The sequence below is a fragment of the Erpetoichthys calabaricus genome, chromosome 2 (assembly GCF_900747795.2).
Source record: "Erpetoichthys calabaricus chromosome 2, fErpCal1.3, whole genome shotgun sequence".
Classification (NCBI taxonomy): domain Eukaryota; kingdom Metazoa; phylum Chordata; class Cladistia; order Polypteriformes; family Polypteridae; genus Erpetoichthys; species Erpetoichthys calabaricus.
This window is the reverse complement of record NC_041395.2, coordinates 47,141,917-47,162,577: the sequence shown is the minus strand read 5'-3', so window position 1 is coordinate 47,162,577 and position 20,661 is coordinate 47,141,917. Positions and strand designations below refer to the sequence as shown.

Genomic DNA, 20,661 nt, shown 5'->3' with positions numbered 1-20,661 from the left:
TATTAAATACAATAGAACAGAATGAGTGCAATATCAAAATATCATTTTGAATTGAAAAGCATCAAACGTAATGCTTCAAGGGCTGGAGAGGAAGAAAAGTAAGTAGAACTTGTGAAATTAGATTTTGAGCAAAAGAATACTTCAGTTTTAGGAGAAGCAATTTATAAACTTTATAGATTTTAAGAAAAAAATCAAAAAAAAATCATAAGGAAAAGTACACATGAAGGAAAATGCATTGCTAAATCTGGTACAGTGCAAGATGAAAACGCTTGGCTTTCTTTCACAATTACTGTTTGTGATATACTGTACTCAGAAATAAGGATGTTTGAAATGGTGGATGTTTAAAAATCAATGAGTGTAGGAAAAAAAACACATTATGTTTGCAGGCAAAGCCATGGCGGTGGAGGCAGAGTAAAGACTTCACAGATTGATCAACCTGCAGTTATAAAGAATACAGATCAATGTGAAGAAATAACAAACATGGACACCAACAGGGAAGAAGAAAATGAGGAAAAATCATTGAAGATGTTGGGAACGTGGAGCAATTTAAACAGTTACTTTATTTATGTTTTTGTTTATCAGAACAGAGTGTAATGGCTAAAGTAAAGTCAAAATTGCTAAATGAAGGCAAAAAAACCTGAAAACAACAGAAGGTAAAACAGGAATAAAATATTTAAGATAGTATTGTGGAGACGAATGTTATAAACATTACAGCTATAAATGCTGATAAAAGAATAAATAAGGAAGATAAAGGTACATGAAGGAAACTAAATGGTAATTGGAGCAGAAAATTGTTGCACTGGATGAAGTCTGACAGAATTTGAACCTCATACTAGATGGAGTTGGTTCCTCTTGTCTTCTTTCAGATACTGATAAAATATAACACTGCATTTTTACTATGCTGTGATTTTCTTTCTCTTTCTTTCTTTCTTTATTTTAATTAATTTTCTTATTACCTCTCAATTTTTTTTTTTTTCTCGACCCAAGGTAATATTTGACAAAGCAATTTGTGTCAGCATCTGTTACAGTCCCAGCTTCTTTACAATATATCACACCATTCTCAAATCCATTTAATCCAATTCAGGGTTCACAACATTGAGCATAAGCCAATCTATGTTCATCCCTGCAATCCTAAACCGGATTAACCAGGTTTGAAAATGGATGGATGAATGGATATTTTGGGTGTAAAACTATTTTTCAAGCTTATTTATCTATAGCTGTACACTCAGCTAATGCAGGATCTTCATTCAGTTGTTGTATGGAGTGGTCATCTGTCACCCATTGTACATTAAGGAGTGTAATCACACATATGGATTGCTGTTTGAACATAACATTTTTTTTAATTCTGTCCCATGTAAACTTTCGATCTGCACTGTAATGCTAAGTAATTAGTCATATTTTCTCCAGCTTCCTGGCCCCTGTTGATGGTTGCTTGCAGTATTCCTGTTTGTTTCTGGTTTTAATTCATCCAGGACTTTTCATGACATATATGCAACCTTGCATGTTTTAAAACAAGTACTTTAACAAAAATGATCTTTAATCAACACTTCAAGTGCCAGCATATTTACCTTTGGTCTATCTTTGAACTGGGTGGAATTTATTATTTTGTTATGAGACCAATGTCTTAAGTAAGAGATAAAACACGAGGCTCAGAGCAGATAGGCATGCCAATTCCTTGTGGTGATATATTATGTTACATGATTTACTAGCTGCTTAAATATAAATTATTAAACTTTTAGGTATTATTTACTGAACTATTTTCTTCTTGTCTTTTTTTTATTAACAGGTGAGCCCAATGGTCGTGGTAGCCATCTTTCTCTTCGATATTGGACTGGCATATTTGTTCTCTACTCTGTTTACCTAATGAAGAGCAACTTGAGCAACTTTAAGGGAGGCTGCCTGGTTTTTGCATGATTTTAGATGATTACTTCTGTCTGCTGTTGTCCACGTACATACACAAACACACAAATATTCACGCACTATTTGATATGAGTGTGTGTATACAATATCACAGAGGTGGCCCCTAGGTGTACTAGTACCCAACACAGATGTAAGCAGCAGTCAGTAGGTTTACTTTGTTTAATTTTTTATTTTTTTGCAGATTATGAGGGAAATGAAAAAAAAAAATGACTGGCCCCTTGTGGACCTCCACAGACTCTCACCCTCCCTCATTTTCTACTCTGGCTGTTTTTCCTACCTGCCACTGGGGCTTTGTTTTGCTGACATCCCATTTTGTAGGTTGACCTTTTTATATGGATGTCACACTGGAAAGATCAGTTCTGATATCTTGCAATGGCAATTTAATGTGAACCCAGTCTTCAGCTGTACCCATAATTTAAAAAAATGTATAAAAACAGAGCAAGCTTTTGTTCTGATGACCCTGTTAAGTATTAGAGGACTCAGCCTTGGGAGTCTTCTGTTCTCTGGTCTCTGTGTATCATGCACTGTAACTCTGTGACCCAATGGAGTGTGTCTCCCTTTTGTAGCCTCAGAGTGTTTGTGCATTTCAGATTAAGAACCCAGAACTGTGTCTCGGGCTATCTCTGCTGCCCTGTAAAAAAGAGAGCCAAGGCTTATCATCCAAATGAAGATATAGCTAGCTCCACGTAAACTTCCTTCTGGAGTTCCTATTATGCATAATGGAGCATTCTTTGTGCATTGTGCCATGTATCAGGAGAGTGCACCTTTTTCTGCCTTCCTGAAACATATGAGGAAGGGATGGTGTCCCCCCAAAAACTGTCCATGTCTCACTGGAGATTTGGGGATTTTCATTGATCTGTATTAAATAATATCTGGGACAGTCTTTGAGGTTTCCCTCTATACGAGACTGAGATCCCCTATCTGAGTCTGTGACTCTGTGACAATATTCTAGATATCCTGAGAATGTGAATTTTAAGACATGATGGACTTTTAAAGAAAATGAATGGATTAGATAAAGTGATAGGTGTAGGAAGGTACACACTTTATTCACCCAAAAGAGAAATTTGTTTGCACCAGGGATCTACAGGCATACAACATTATTTCACAGTACAGTAACATAATTCAAGAATAAAAGATGCTGAAGATATGGTAAGAAACAGAGGGGCTTCAGAGAGGAGCCAGCTGCATTTCATGGGACAAGTACCAGTAGGATTTCCTGTGAATTGTTTATAACGTTTACAAATGAAGGGCTTACTATATTTCTAGAACAGGTTTTATTTCCCTTAATTTATTATATTATTGATTTATTTATTTTTAATTTGTGTTTCTCATTTTTTATTTGTAATACAAAAAATAGATTGCCACAGCTCTTTTTTGCTCTCCTAACTGTTATTAGGCATTCAGATTCTGTGTTAGATAAGGAACTGTTTAAGCATCATTTCATTTGCCATTTTCTCATGATAGATAAACTGGTCAAGGTGTACATTGTGGACATTTGCTTCTTCAGGTACAACATGCAGTAGGCACACTTGCCTCATCGCCAACCCCTGATTAAAGCATACTGGAAGGGAAAATGTCATCTCAGGCTGCTGAAGAACAATAGCATTTTTAGTAATGACAACTCTGGTCTAAATATGAGTCTTTTCCACATGCTGAAAAGTGAGTCATTGGCCTCTTGATTGCTGTTGTACAGACTCAATTGACACTTCAGCAGAGTTGAACTGCAAGTCATCTGCTTTTCCAGATGTACATTGCTCTTCTAAAGTCCATATTTAACTTAAAACTTTCTCAACAATACTTTAAAAAAAGACAAATCTTAATATATCAGCTGACATATTTAATTACCCTCTGGCCAGGCCAGCTCCCTCAGCTGGGTCTGCAATCCTTCAAGAATATTTTAATAGGCTCAGGGGCCATTTTAAACCTGGCATCATAAAAACGAGGGCTGTTTTAGACTCAGGAGCTGTTTTCAAAGTAGATATTTGAGGTTAGGATTATTTTTGACCCTTGGATTATGAAGCAAGAGCTCAAAAGCTGTTTTAGACTCAGGGGACTATAGACCAGAATGTTAAGTCTTAATACTCACTCCAATCTGGAAACCCTTCATTCCAACCTCTCTCATCATCATTTTAGATTTATTGTTCTTCCAGAAGCTTCGTTGTGTTGCATGATGATGGTATTCTAGTCTTAATTTTGGAAAATTTGAATCATAAATGGTATCATTTTTAACAAAAAGAAAAGTTTAAAGCTGCATTTAAATATTTTCTGAATGCTTTCTAAGAAACAAACAAACTGATGTCTATGATCTTTGTGTGCCTGCATGCAGGGTGCAGCAGGAAGCATGATGGAACCCAGCTCCACAAGACACCCTCCCCGACCCTTCCCCATGTACAGCTCAGACAATTATTGCAAACTGAATCCACAGTTTACTGACATTGTACCAATATGGCACTTTGCGAAGCACCAAAAATCATATGCTATAAACACAGTGGTCTAAATCACTAATTTTGTTGTCATTTTACAAACTTTTTTTTTTTTATTCAAATTTTTTTCATGATGGAAACACTAGAAGCATACTGTGCGACATTGGTGTATACAGAACTGGTAAAAGAATATTGTGTAAAACTAAGATTTTTTGAGATAACTAAACACATTCAGCCATGGCACATAAAGAATCTATGCATTAAAAATATGTTTAATAGCAACTAAAAGTATGAATAAACATCTCTGCCTCTCTGTATTTTCCACATATTGCAAACATTGAACTCCTAAAATAGTTTATAAAGTATAATAGAGTATGGACCCTCCATACATCCATATATCTGTCCATTTTCTAAACTGATTATCCAGCTCAGGGTCACAGGAAGATGGTGCCTGAAGTCAGATTATGTAAAAAAAAAAATGGTAGGCTCTTAACGTCCACAGTCTGCTTGTGCTCTGCCTTGATTGTAAGCATTTTTGTAACAGTTTCTACATGTCAGGTGTTTTTCCACAGATAACATGAGCTCGGTTTTCTTGTTAGCAGCTACTTGCGTAAGTCAGTTTCTTTATAGAAAAATATAGTAGATCCATTAGTATGTAAAATTCAGTCTGAATTCCTCTGCTATTACCAGCACCAAATGGAATGCATTCTTAATTCTAATTTCCCTTTTGTTTCAGAAAATACATGATCAGCTGTTTCACATTACCTGACTTCTTCAATATTATAACATTCATTTTTTTCATAGAAAAAACAAATTAATCATGGTAATGTGTAATTTAGGAATAGCAAAATTATATTAACTACATAATTCTTAAGTGATAGGAAGATAGCAAGATGCTGAAAGTGACTCATCTGTATAAGTTGATGGCACAGTCATCAGTGTGATATGTCACAGATAATGCCCAACAAAGGGTCATCAGCTGTTTTGTTCTAGTAGGGTCCTAGGGCAACCCTGTTCTCCCTTTATACTCTTATACTCTTCATTATGTACACCTGAACAAAATGATTCAAATCCCAAACTCTTACCACATTCTCAGGGTTATATGCCCTTTTTTAACCACAGGAAATTAGATAAGGCAGGAGAGAAAGTTGTAGATCCATTTATGCATTATAGATAATATGTCCTATGAATGTTGGTAAAATAATACAATGTGATAATAGGCTACCAGGTGGCTCTCTGTCTTATTATGTTGATTGGCCTCTGTTCTGATATGGTCTGTCATGTCCTTAGATGGAATGTCAGAAACAGGCAGCGTGGCTTGTCTGATTATGGCCACTAAGAGAGATGAGATGGTTTAGCCCTCTCAGTGAATGGAAAGTGGCACAGAAAGTGAGAGACACTAGGCTTCTGCATTACCCTTAATTTAAAGAAATCCTGTATCTTCTTGACACACGTCCTGAATTAGTAGGTGTGTAATTCCCAATGACTCAGCCTAGTCAGGCTCAGGCCCCATTCCAACTGAGGCCTGTCTATGCCCTTTCATGTCAGACACCTGTATTCCCCCAGGCTAGCTGGCTAGTTTTTTACAATCAGATTGATGCAAAGCCTTCAAAACCCAAGTCTGACATTTAACAAAGGTTCTTATCTGAACTAGCAGGGTCATACATGTGCCACAGCAACAACTGGCTTATCAACTTCCCGTGCATTTTAAATTTGGATATTGTTAGACATTCATTTCACATTTTAAAATTAAAATAAAAAGTATAGCTCATACATGTTTGATCAAGGCAATCTACAAAAATATTTATTATACTAGATATCACCATTTTTTCTCTCCATTACACGACTCAGCTATTATTAAAATTGTGAGTTGTTTCATAGTGTTTTACAAAAAAGTTTGTATGATACACAAACGCACAATTCTTTTGACTTATCAATGCTCATTACTGCCTGCTACAGACTAGTAGATCAGAATATATATTTGTGTATTTTAAAACAGTCAATGCTTACTGTGTAATGCACTGTGCGATGTTAAGAGTACATTTTTAGAGTTATAATCTATATATGAGACTGTTATATCATGACTTGAAAAATGTCAGCTTCAAGTTCTGACAGATTTGTATGTCATGCCAAAGGTATCCCCATACCATGACTGATGTCCATCTGTGTGTGTGGAGGACAGCGAACGGGTAGAAAAGAGGCCCCCATCTGCTCATATTAAACTACTTCATGACAGCATTGTCTTTATTGATGTGGGAAAGCACAGTCCTACATTAAAGTGGTGGCTGCATGCTTTAATTTAACCCAGTGTAACAATTGGCAGCTATTTTGGCCAAATTCAAATTTATGATCACACAGAGTACAGCGAAATTTTCACATGCATATTTGACCAACATGCAACACTTTGCCACTGTTGTGATAAAACCTATTGCCTAACAAATTGTTTGCCTTCTCCTGCTTGCAAAACAATTCAGTTACATGGATTTTAGCTTCATCCAAAATACCTACCGAGACCTGTACTGTTTTTGAAATCATAGGACGGAATCAATTCTGAGTTTGCTAAAAGGAATGTTATTGGGGTGAGCAGACACCAATGGGAATCACTAAATCATACTCAGATTTTTCATACTAATGTCTGGTCATCCCAAATGACATTCCATTTTATAAATAAATAATCTGTCTAAATAAATAATTTTACACAGAAGTCGTCTAACTCAAAGTAAAGAGGCAACAGTGAAAGCAAAAAATTTATCAGTAAGATAAATCTGTGCTTACATTTTACTAGAAGAACAACACACAAAGTGAAAATCACACAAATCGAGACATTCTTGTTCAAAAACATGTAATTAATTTATGTTTTTTTTTTTAATCATCAGATTGACTGGAATTGAATGAAAACTTTCAGCCATTGTGGGTGTGCAGAATGATTTATGAACATTTCTTATCTTTATCTGTTTGACAAGGATTTGAAGACAGTGAATGCATTAGCAGTTGGGAGTATGTATACCTTATTAAACATTGGATAACAATGCATTTAATAGAACCGAATAGACACCTCTACACAATAATCACCTTTTTTCACCCCCTCATACTTACATAGTTTGTAATGTTTGAGAAATGTACAGGATTAAATCTCTTGTAGATTTGTACATAAATAATGTCTTTGCATCCTGCAAACAATTATACTCCAAATTTAGCTTCCCATAAACACAATTTTTCCACTATTTCCAAATTAGAAACTTTGCCAAACAAAATCTGCCCAATTTTCCTCACCTCCCACCTACTTCTATTTTGGAAGAAATATTTATCAGTCTTGAGGACTCAGACAGCATTTCTATAATATATAAGAACATTTTAAAGTCCCTTCCTTTCAAAGATCCCAGAGTACAGTGGGAAAAGATCTCTTATTTAACATTTCAGAAAAGGAGTGAAAGGCAGCCATGCACAGAATTCACTCAAGCTCCATATGCACAAAGCATGCAATTATTCAAATTAAAATCTTTTATTGAGCACATCTATCTCATTTAAAATTGTCCAAAATGTTTCCAGGGCAAGATCCAACCTGAGAACGTTGCAATCAAGTTCCAGCCTCACTGGGTCATGTTTTGGACGTGTACCAAATTAACATCATTGTGGACCAAAATCTTTAAATGCCTTTCAGACAGCCTTGGCGTCACAATCCCTCCTAATCCACTAACAGCTCTGTTTAGTGTACTCCCAGATGGAATTAAAGTGGAGAAGGACAAACAAACTGTAATTGCCTTTACTTCACTATTGAAGTAGACTTATCTTGCTCTGGAAGAATGCCACCCTACCTGTTATAAGTCAGTGGGTAACTGATGATCTATACTATTTAAAAGTGGAAAAAAAATCAAATTCTCACTTAGAGAAAAAGAAAACTTTTTTAAAACCTGGCAGGATCTAATCAATAACATTTTAGATTAAGCATTTAAATTGAGGAGAAGGATTCTCTTCCCTCTTTTCTGCTCTTAAAGTTTTACTCTGGCTGTTGGCCTTCCTCTCTTTCTCTTGGGTGGGGGTTGAATTGAATTTAGTTTTGTTAAGTTTCACTTGATTGTTTGGAATGTTACTTGTTTTTAATAAATTCAATAAAATGGAAAAATATAGAACTGAATGAAGGAGGAAGTGAAAAAGCATAACACACACAGTGAGTAACAAACTCACTGTCTCCTCCTAACATGGTCTTTTATAATCAAAACCAGAATGAATCCTATTGATAAGACGATGTGTCCAAAGCACCTCAAAGACATTATGCTTCACTGATCTTGATAAGAAAATACTCTTTGATTTTCATTAGAAAATAAATAAGAAGCTGGATGAATTTGCAAATGATACCAAACTAGGTGGAATGGCAGATAATCAGCTGAATCATTAGAGATGGACCAGAGCAGAATTCAGCACTGGACATGTTTGGGCCAGACGGGATAAAATATACTGGATGTATTACTCGTAGAAAAATGTTAGGTTTGAATTTACAATGGGGGCTTTGATTTGAAGATACACCTTAAGAGTAGGACCTAAGAGTTGTAGTGAACTCATCACTTTTTACACCCATATGTTGTAATGATGTGATTAAGAAGGTTAAAATAATGTTGGGTTATATAGTGCGTACTAATGTGTAGAATACAAGTTAACAGAGGGGGTACTTAAGCTACATTAGGCACTAGTGAGGCCTTACATGGAGTGCTGTGTGTTGTTTAGGTCTAGATATTACAAAACAGACAAAGCAACACTAGAGAAAGTTCCAGAAAGATCAACCAGGCTGATTCCAGGACCTAGAAGTGTGAGCTTTGAGGAGAGATTGAAGGAGCTGAATGTTGTGAGACAGTGTCTCTGGGATTATTGTGAGTAAGAGATTTGACCAGCAGATAATATATGAGAAAAGAATCTGAGTTAAAAGGCAGGTCAGATCAAAAATGGAAAGATTGAAAGGTATTCAGGCAGGCAAAACTATTGGACAAAAACAGGAGACTGACTCGACAGAAGGAGTTCAGAATCATAATGCAACTCAAGGACTTACCTTACTTGAAAAAGAAACTGCACCAACTTTCTTCACTGTCATAAATACAACAATCACAGTCACGTGGCATGTCTCACATGCCACATAAACAAAAGAACGGTCTGAACTGAAATGAAAATTACATTGTGTCAAAACAGACTAAAATGATTAGAAACCTCTAAATAATAATAATAATTAAAAGAACCTCTAAAAAACAAAACCCACAGGTAACAATATTTTATTACTACATTGATGTTTTTTATTGTAAGCAAACAGAGATAAAGAAATGACATGATTGAACTGTTTAAAATTATGAAAGGAATTAGTACAGTGAATCGAGACTTTAGAGTGAGCCCTTCAACTGTAACATGCAGACATAGCTGGATATTTTCTACAGGTTAATTTCAGACCAAAGTTATTAGGAAGTGTTAGACATAAGAGCAGTTAGAGAATCTACTACATCTCTTAGCAAACATATGAAATACAGCACGGCTGAATTGCCTTGGCCTGTGCTCTGTGTTTCTGCCTAAAAGTCTGCTCCCCTTTTCATTCAGTGAGCTCACTTTGTTCGTTTCATTGAGTTCTGTTTTGAGCTTCACAAACCCATATTGCTATTAACCTTATTCAGTTTAAATACAACATGTATGTTATTCTTGATATTCCGAATTATCCAAGGAGTCATTTTCAATTAATTTGCCAAGTACACTGAGTAAATAGCCTTAGCTATTGGCTAATCACTCCAGCTTGATGCACGGATGGTGTCCTGTCATTTCTTATCTTCTTAATTCTGACGCAGTGGATTTCAGACAGCCATTTAAGTTTGAACACACTGGTGTAAAGCCGTGTGCCATTCGTAGTTATGCTCACTGTCTCAAAAAGAAAATGGCTGACCAGTAGATATCTAGTTGGGCTCCAAAGATCAGCATTAACATTTAAATGTCCATTATTTAAAGATAAAAAAATATCTGGTAAAATAAAACTAAAAAACAAGGAAGAATACACCTGTGACTCGATATTTGCTTAAAAAGCTTTTAAACAAATTTCAGCCCCAAGTATTTTTGGTTAATCTTCTCCCAGTTTTTCTAATCTAGACTCTGTGGTCATTGTACATTTGTCTTTCATAAAGTGGTCCACTTTCGTGTCACTTGACTGGACACATTCTAAGTCAGGCTGAGGTCCTGTTTTTCAGTGGATAGGCCACCCTAGAGCACTGATTTCTTTCTTTCTGAGCCTCTCCATTACGGCTTTGGCTTATGTTTTCATTCATGGCTCTGCAAAATATGAATCTTCTCAAGAGTTCTTGGCAAGAGTTTCATTGGGATTTCTCTCTAATTTCTTTCATCTGTTTTGTATCCAATTAGTTCTTCACATCCAGTAACTTCTTCTGCCATGCTTCACAGTAGAGATAGCAGATGTGAGATGCCACGCTCATACTAAATGTATAATTCATGTCCAATACAGCATGCTTCTGAAAAATTGATTTTGTGTGAGGTTTTTTCAACAGTGCCGGTCATTTTTCTACATTTTTGTGATGATGAGATTCCACGGTGCCTCTAATCTCAGCTTGGAAAGACGGTCATTTCTTTAGAGTTAAACAGAACAAATATGCTTAATAGACAGTCCAGGGCCATCTTAACGCATGGGCACACTGGGCAGTTGCCCCATGCCAATCTGTGTATGTTATGACTTGCTGAGTGATTGTGTAGGTAGGGGTCCCAGTGCACTGCTTTGCCCAGGGGCCTATAATGCTGTGAAGACGGCCCTGAGGCAGGCAGCTCCAAGGAAATCTAACCAGAAGCAAGGTCTAATTCAGCAGAAGCAGGCAATAATCTTCTCAAATACAAATAAATAATACATCTTACTGAAATTATAGCCATCAACACTAGTCAACTGATCTTCTCAAAGGTTCATGTAGTTCTTTTAAATTCTAAGATGTCCTTCTTATGTCTTGAGTATTGTATCTGAAGCCATTCGTTTTTCACACATTTCTCTACTGAGGCAAAATGTAATTGGAGTGACTTGATTTATCAGTTATATATGGTACATAACATACATGAGAATATCACCTGTTGTCTTTACAGTTGTCTGCACCTTTTCTTTGGCTCAGTCCCGAGGATGATATTTATTTTATTTAACACAATAGTGGTGTTTGTTCTGTCTCTTTCACACTGAGGTGTCATTACTTAATACCTTCCTCCTTTTTGGTCGGTATTATGTCTATATTTGATAATGCGTTTCTGCTTTAATAACTGAAACGTTGCGGCTTTGCATACATATGCTGTGAGCTTAGACATATGCCTGCCTAATTCCTGTATGTGTGCGGTTATCATACAGTGCAGTGTTTGCAGTTTTAATGTGACGTCTTGATCAGTAGACACGTCCCAGCCTGAGATCCGTACAAAGAATATTAGAACAATCTAGACAAGAACAGGAAATTCGGTCCTACAAAGCTCGCCAGTCCTATCTTCTTATTTCTTCCAAAAAAACATCACTTCAAGTTTTGTAAGTCTCTAAAATCTTACTGTCAACCACAGTACTTGGTGGCTTATTCCAAGTGTCTATGGTTCTCTATGTAAAGAAAATCTTCCTAATGTTTGTGTGAAATTTACCCTTAACAAGTTTCCAACTGTGTCCACATGTTTTTGATGAACTCATTTTAAAGTAACAGTCTCGATCTACTATACTATTTCCCTTCATAATTTTAAACACTTCAGTCATGTTACCTCTTAATCTTCTTTTGCTTAAACTATAAAGGCTCAGCTCTTTTAATCTTTCCTCATAATTCATCCCCTGTAGCCCTGGAATCAGCCTAGTTGCTCTTCTCTGGACCTTTTCTAGCGCTGCTATGGCCCTTTTGTAGCCTGGAGACCAAAACTGCACACAGTACTCCAGATGAGGCCTTACCAGTGTGTTGTAAAGTTTGAGCAGAACCTCCTTGGACTAGAGTGGTGGAGAAAGTCTGGAGACGCGCTTGTGTTGGGCAGGCCCTCGCTGGGCCATGGACTCCACTGCTTGATCCCAGTGTATCATTGTGACATTTGGGTGAGGTGATAACACAGGGTCTGAATGAAGTCGACTCAGAAGATTATGTTTACGTGTTTTGTTTTGCAGTCTGTGGAGATGTTTCAAGTGTTTAAGGGTGTTCTGATTTACCATTTTGGTGCCAATTGGTGTTTTGTGTTTAGAACAGCTTTTTCCTAGATACAAGACCTCCTGCTTAGTCATTGTCATATAGATTATATACTGTATTTGGTAATGCTCTTTGTAGTTATTGCTGATTGCTGAGTTTAAAATTTACAAGAAAACTGACATATAAACACCCAAATCAGCAGAGCCCTGACTTCTTAGTAGGTTTTGTTGTGATATTAGTTGAGCTTTATGTTTTATTGCATTTTCAGAATATTACTTGGAAACTGCTTATAGTTTATTTACCCAATATTTAACATCCTATATGGTATTTATTTGTTGTAGACACAATATTATCTGTCTGTCTCTGCAGCTTAGAATTCCTTGACAGCCGCTATGAGCCCTGGGATTTGAATGTACTGAACCATTCCTTAGATGCTTCATGATGTTGGTAGCTTCAATAACTTAACCAGATATTGCTCAGAACATACATTGGTGTAAATGGGGGTGGGGGTGGTGGAGGGGGTGGGGGAGTGGGGGGGTTAAGGGCTTTTGTTAGGCATTGCACAAAGAAATGATCCGACTTCCCAGAGAAAGGGGTGGGCAAGTCAGTCATCACCACTGACCCGAGGTACAAATGGGACCCCCGAGTAGGACAAATGAGTGGAAATGTGCAGGAGGGCAGGCAGAATCGAGTTGTAAAGAGAGAGAGAGCTGTAAAGAGCCCCTGTGCTTATCCACATTATTGAATTCAAATCAAAAAATCAAAGCTATGGAAAGATAATTCATGTTTATCTGACGCCATTTTGCCACTGCGATTTACCCGTGAAAGTGTTCCTACACAGGTTGGCATTTTCATCAGCCCTTTGAGTAATCAGATGTTTTATACATCTGTAATAATACTGTAATAACATTGTGCTGTGTTTTTCATAAACAGCTGTGTGGCAGCCTAATGGCATTGAAATGCGACATATGCAGGGTGTACGTAGCATCCATGAACAACAAAAGAACAAAAAGGCCACATCCTGGTGAAGCTCAGTTTGGTAAAAGAGCTGCTGTCCACCACAGAGACTAGTGGTGTGTGTGTCTACAGTATTGAACTGTTACCCCCAAAGTCTCACTGGTCCAAGCTCCCCCTGCTTACTGACTGTGAGACCCTGTCTAAGCCACTTGGCCTGTTTGTGTAAATGTGTACAGCAGCCATAATTGCCAAACGCAGACACGTTTAAGAATTTTGAACTTGTGCAAAGGAATTCAAAAACTTGAAGTGTTGATCCTTTTCAACAAATCTACAGTGTTCTGTTTACCACTCAGCTTACTAATGATACATATTTAGTGCTATTTCAATGTTTTAAATCAGTACCTGTATTAATGGGAAGATATTTAAGGCTTTCATTCTCCAGTATTTTTGTTGCAACCCTAATTCTAATGTGTGAGAATGAAGTTGATGGGTAGAATGATATTTTCATTCATATCCCACTGTATAAAATCTCATCTAAAGTCTTAGAATGCACAGACAGCCATGCAGGCGCTTTGTTGCAATATTTTTGGAGGAAAACAAAAACAAAATGGTCACCAGTGGAGTTTGAGAAGGGATCTGTCCTGAAGGAGGTGCCGTGAACCCCAAAGATGCCAGTGACAACCCGTCTTTTACATTGCGTCAAATTCAGGCTGTTAAACGACTGCCTTGGTCCTTTTGGCTCTTTCTTAAAAACGGTAATGCAATGGAAGTTGCAGTTTCATAGAAAATATGAGCACATCCCTTTGTGACCAGCTTGTCATAAGCAGCAGCAAGAAAAGACAATTTTGTGTGCTGGGAGGCTGACATTGGCATTTGCACTTGCATCTTTTAATCATTTGAAATATACAACAGTTAGGTGACTCGTGTTGGAAAGCAATACAAATAAGAAAAGAACATCTGTCATGGAGCCCAGTATTTTCTTCAGCACGTTTAGATAAAGCAGTGAACTCCCTGGACTACGCCTACCTGCCTCTGCAAATCCTGCTGGTCCATGACTGTTGTGTGAGTGAGTGTGTGCCGTGTCAGTGTGCTCTGGGGTGGACTGGCATGAAGTGCAGGGTGGGCACGTTTTGTTAACTGGTGCCACTGCTGCCAGAACTGGCTTTATTTAGTTATTGTAGAGGAAAAGAAGGTCCACAGGTTGATAGGATGGAAAACTTGCAGATCAAGCTCGATGCGGACTGAAATGCAGGGCTCAAGCAGGACAACAGAGAAGGAGACAAGGGAGTGGCAAACAAAATGATATCAGTAGGCGTCTTGCAAGATTTTACAAATGCATTTATATGATGCTATGAACTGGGGGCAGTTTACAATATCTGATGGAATTGTTTTCTAATAATTCATAGGCTCCTTATTGTCATGCGTACAGAGTATGGTGAAATTCATACATGTATGTGCTAATCAACATCCAACACGTCACCTCTCTCTGGCGCCATGACAATTTGTTCAACAGGAGTGACATAAATACTTATTAGACAGGAATCATAGTTGTGGTAAAATGACAAAGCAAACTTTCATTTAAAGTACAAACCAGAAACCATTGCCAAAACTCAGAAACCTTTGATTTCAAACAATTATTGGCTATCACTTTAAATTAGGTGTCCATAATTACGCTGTGCTTTCCTGTATAATTACAGAGTCACTAGGTGTTATTACCTTGTACTTACTGTGTAATACAGTGTAACGGTATAATTAAGTAGTCAATTGTAATTGTTATTCCATAATTTATATACATGTGTACTTATAGAAATTGTCAAATAACAATTACAACTGAGTACTTAATTATAGTATTACACTTTATTACACATTAAGTACAAGGTAATAACACAGGTAATTACATGGTAAGTACAGCATAATTATGGACACCTAATCTAAAGAGATAGCCAATTATTTATTTTTTAAGACTTCTTTCGTATTTTACATTCCTCCACCCTTAAACAGGCCACGTGTGATTTGCCATTAACTGAAGCACGCACAGTGAAATGCTACGACATGAAACACAGCATCACCAACATCAGGGGTGTCCAACTCTGGTACTCGTGGGCTGCTGTGGCTGCAGGTTTTCATTCTAACCCTTTTCCTAATCAGTGAGCAGTTTTCACTGCTAATTACCTCCTTTTCCCTTCATTTTAATAGCCCTGTTTTTAAGGATTCAGTCCTCTGAATTGATTAATTTCTTCATTAAATGGCAGCCAAACAGAAATGAGACGTGAAACGAGCCAACAGATGACCAGCTAAATTGCAACGTCAAACTCCAACCAATTTCACTCCAACCAGTTTCTTAATGAGAAGCCAATTCTTGCTGTTAATTAAAGCCGTTATTGAATATCATGACTTGTTTCTGCTCTCATTCTGCCATAGCAGACTGTTGATTTTCTGTTTTTTCTAAAACCACTGTCGAGATGTTTTGATGACCTGAGCAGACCCAACATGACCGAGACCTTCACCTTTCTTTATTTTCAGGTGAGCTGGTCATGTGATGGCTTGTTTTGTGTCTCATTATTGTTTGGCTGCTCATTAAGGAAAAAGAAACAACTAAGGGGTCTGAGTCACGTCAATTAAAACTAAGGTAAAACAAGTTAATTAGTAGCTAAAATGGCTCACTAATTAAGAAGATGGTTAGAATGAAAACCTGCAGCCACTGCGACGCACCAGGACTGGAGTTAGAAACCCCTGATCTAGATGATGGCCAAAGGAAAAAAAAGCATTTTTCTTTTAAATGTAGAAAATTCCCACAAAAAGCACCACAATACATTTAATTTGTAGAAAGTGACAAAGTTTAGGAATAAGTTGGAGTGAGGGGATAATTTCTGGAAGATCTGTGTGATGAATAGTTTTCTACCCCATCAACCATGCAAGAAGAGCCACTATCTAAACTAGTAGGCGAGCAGACTGTGAAAGCAGGAGCTCCTTAACTGTGTACCCGTGTCACTCAGTGTACTAATGGAGTTGGCTCATCTATAAACTTGCAGTGGATTAACAGGATGAAAGATAACAAAGTGAACGACTTATTTCAAGTGTATTTGCCGTATGTTAGGTGACAATTTTTTAAGTAAGAGCGAGGGACAGTTGGCACGATTCGCTGACAAGAATCATTTGCAGACCTGTAAATGATGTGATTTTGGCCATCAGATTGCTGTTTCAATTTCAGTATTTCTTTCACTTAGTGTTCATTTTTCAGTAAATGAACTGGGCACAGGAAAGCACCTTGGCATTAAACTGTGGTCTCCCAGCTTGCAACCCATTTTATGGTCCTAGCTGAGAGACCCTGTGCTTGAACGTTCTCTTCATAACCATTTTGGTTTCCATCACTGATGCTGGCTGTTATCCCCCAGTCCTAAGGGACACCATGAACTCCATCCGACTGGCCTCCTGATTATTAGGGTGACAGTGTAGGTGTTTGCAATGGCAGCAAGGAGGGTGGACCCCTGTTACAACCCTCAGTCTCCCCTCATGCTGGCGAGGGGGAAGTTGGCAGTGGGGATGGATAGATGGGTGTTCATGTGGTCCTGGGTTCAAGAGTGCATTGCAGCACTTGCTATGTGCCTGCTCTTTCTTTCTGCTCCTTGCATGTGCTAATTTTGGACTGTTGATTTTCTAAATCTGAATATTTAAAACTTGTTCTTCTTGTCAACTTTGAACTAATTAATTATGTGAACAAATATGACCAGAAATCTTGTTTATTTTTACACTGCATTAAGTTGTGGACTGTTTCTGTCAAAGGTTATTGAGAAAAAAAAACAAAAAAACAAAAAAAAACAGTTTACTTCTTTATCTCTATATTGTACTTTATGCATTTAAAATGATTCTGAACCTTCTTTCTATGAGATATAAGCAGTGTTCAGTTTTGCTAGTGTGGCCTCACTCCGTTACTTTCCCGCCTTCACTTACTGGCTGAGCTTTCCACAATGTCCCCGTCTGAGCCTTAACGGAGGTCCTACTGCTCGTGCAGGTCTTGATACATGAAACGGAACATCAGTTCTACCTGTGTGTGTATACCGGCCTTTGCATCTCGCAAGATGTTACTGCATCTGTGTGAACCAGCCTTTCAAATGAATAGCTTAGGAAAATTGGCAATACTTGGCACTTCTTAGTACTGTCCAATAAAAGAGAGAGAAAAACAAAAACTCCTCAACAAATCACTTTAAACTGAACACTGTCTAATATAATAAGAATTGCAACATGTAAGCTTGTGTGTTGAGAAGTGATTTTTTTACTGCATGAGGCCAGAAATAAAGATAAAGAAAACTTGTGTTACATACAGCGCGAGTGTGCGTCTCTCATTTGTTTTTCCTTCCAGGCTAATTTTTGCACCATTCTGCCCAGTTTTGTACGACGACGTTGGGCGGCACAGCAGTCTCACAGATCATGACTTGGAATCGCTGGCCTCATCTGTGTGGAGACGGCACCTTCTGCCAGTGCTTTCCAAAGGCGCATGTTAAGTTAACTGGCCCCATGAGAGCGCATCAAAGGGCACTGTGATGGACTGGCAGCCCCCCCTTTCCAGGCTTGTTTCCCTCCCTGTGTCAGGTGCAGCCAGGATAGACTTCTGTGGAAGACAAAACCTCATTTAGGCTACACGTGTTATGGGAAGGGATGGTGAACACCATCTTGAACCGTTTCACATGTACATAACCCACTGTATATATACTGTATTGTGACGGTACAGACACTGACAGCATAAATGGTTTAATGATAAGTCACTGGACCACCATCTACATTATCATTACTATTATTATTATATGTATTTTTAAAATGTATTTAGCAGATGCCTTTATCCAAGGTGACTTAAACAAAGCAAGTTATAACACATACAGTGATTAGAAGTTACAAGCATCAAAAGTACCAGAGAACAAAATAAAAAAAAAAACGTGGAAGTGGGAGTAGTGGGAGCAGCAGCACTACCACCGCTACTACTACTAGTACCACCAGTACTACGTCTACATAATTATACCTGCAACTAGACTAAGATACACATCAGTATCCTAAACTCTTTGTTAGCTATCCTGTAGAAGAGAAGCTAAGCAGTTTCTAAATATTTAATGAAAAGGTGCGTTTTCAGAATAATGAGGAAATTGGGTGCAGTTTGAGTATTGAATATATTAAATATTGCCCAGGGCGGCACGGTGGCGCAGTGGGTAGCGCTGCTGCCTCGCAGTTGGGAGACCTGGGGACCCGGGTTCGCTTCCCGGGTCCTCCCTGTGTGGAGTTTGCATGTTCTCCCCGTGTCTGCGTGGGTTTCCTCCGGGCGCTCCGGTTTCCTCCCACAGTCCAAAGACATGCAGGTTAGGTGGGTTAGGTGGATTGGCGATTCTAAATTGGCCCTAGTGTGTGCTTGGTGTTTGTGTGTGTCCTGCGATGGGTTGGCACCCTGCCCAGGATTGGTTCCCTGCCTTGTGCCCTGTGTTGGCTGGGATTGGCTCCAGCAGACCCCCATGACCCTGTGTTCGGATTCAGCGGGTTGGATAATGGATGGATGGATGGAAATATTGCCCAGTCTTAGCATGTCTGGCAAGAGGAGGGATGGTCAGCAGACAAGCAGAATGGAGACTTCTTGAATGGACATATGGAGAGACCAAAGATTGGAGATATTGAGGAGAAGAACCATTCAGAGAACCATAAGTCAAGAAAGGAGTTTTGAACTGGGTCCTTCCAGCAACAGGAAGCCAGTGAAGGAGAGGAGCAGTCGGAGTGAAACAAGAAACACAGAAAAGCAGCTGCACATTGGAGGAGATGGAGAGGTCTGAGTGCAGTTGATGGAAGCCCCACCAGGAGAGAGCTGCAACAATCCACCCGAGAAAGAATTAGTGACTGAACAAGGATTTGTATGGCTTCATTAGTAAGTAACATTCGCATCCTCTGAATATTATGAAGAGAAAAAAAAAACAACATAATTGGATCACTGAAGGAAAATAATCAGTGAATAAAATTGAGGAGCCCCGAGTCACGCCGAGATTCCTGACCATGACTAATGGTGAAAGGGTGACTTCTTCAAGAAGAATGCTTACAGAAAAATCTGAGCAAAGACAATCAGAGGGAGAGAACTGGGTATCTGACTTTGAAAGGTTAACTTTAAGGTGATGAACATTCATCCAGGATGAGATAGCAGGGAGACACTTGGAGATCTGAGCCGAAACCTGCAGATTGTAAGAGGGAACTGAGAGGAAAAACTTGTGCATCGTCAACAAAAAGGTGGTAGGAGAGGCCATGAGGAGAAATAACATTGCCTAAAGGAGTAAATGTAGAGAGAAAAAAAAAGTGGACCCAGCATGCATCCATGGGACAAATCTGTGCAGAAGACAAGGAGTTAGATCAGGAGACACAAAGGGGTTGAGGACAGAGAAGGCTTGAACCTGTCTAAAGCAGAACCACAGATTATGAGTTTATGAAGGAAAGCGAGAAGCAAGGAGTGGTTAACAGTATTGAAAGCTAATGAAAGGTCAAGAAGGATAAGAACAGAGGAGACAGAAGCAGCTCGAGCATCTCCAGGAGCGTTTGTGAGTGAAGGCAGTGCAGTCTGGGTAGAGTGACCCTGGTGGAATTCAGATTGATGCAGATCTAGTAGATTGTTCACAGAGGGATATGAGGAGAGTTATTTGTGGACTATCCCATGAGGAAAATCAGAAGTGAAACAGGATGGTAATTTACTATGGCCGATGGGTTGAGAATGTGGATCACATGAGATGTTGTGAGAGGTCAGTGAGGCATTCAAAAGAGGAGATGCAAGATCAAGGAAGGAGAGGTAGACTGAAGAAGCTTTGAAGGGACAGGGTCTAGTGCACCGGTGGTGGGTCTCTGGCACAAAATTAGAAATGGTAGTTGGTGAAACTTCAAAAAATAAAGTTCATACACTAGTTACAATCCCAAAACCGCAGGTCTGTGTGAAAACTGGATAGAACTTAAACACTGTACATGTCGTTAAAAACATTCACCAACTCCAAAGGCTGTTACTTGACCTCAGTTGCATGGAATATGATTTGGTGACACTTTAATGATAGCACATCAACACAAACGTACAACATAAGTGCAGAAATATTCAGGAGCAACACAAGCAGCTTAACACAAATGATCCATCAAGTTATTGTAGACAACTCTGAAGGTCCTGCACCTCGCACCTTTAGATGAATGCTCATATGAAATTGTGTCCTCCG

At 38.4% G+C, this 20,661-nt stretch overlaps 1 protein-coding gene and 1 long non-coding RNA gene across 2 annotated transcripts in view; one reads left to right on the top strand and one right to left on the bottom strand.

Moving 5' to 3' along the window:
- LOC114645859 (junctophilin-4-like) overlaps window positions 1-12,952 on the top strand; it is a 188,118-nt gene extending 175,166 nt beyond the window's left edge. The window contains exon 7 of the mRNA XM_028793732.2: window positions 1,787-12,952. Within this exon, the coding sequence (XP_028649565.2) occupies window positions 1,787-1,864 (78 nt within the window). The 3' untranslated portion in view covers window positions 1,865-12,952. The remainder of the gene's footprint in view (window positions 1-1,786) is intronic.
- The window catches only part of LOC127526571 (uncharacterized), a 463,174-nt gene that overhangs the window by 371,408 nt on the left and 71,105 nt on the right, over window positions 1-20,661 (bottom strand). The gene's annotated exons all lie outside the window — the stretch shown is intronic.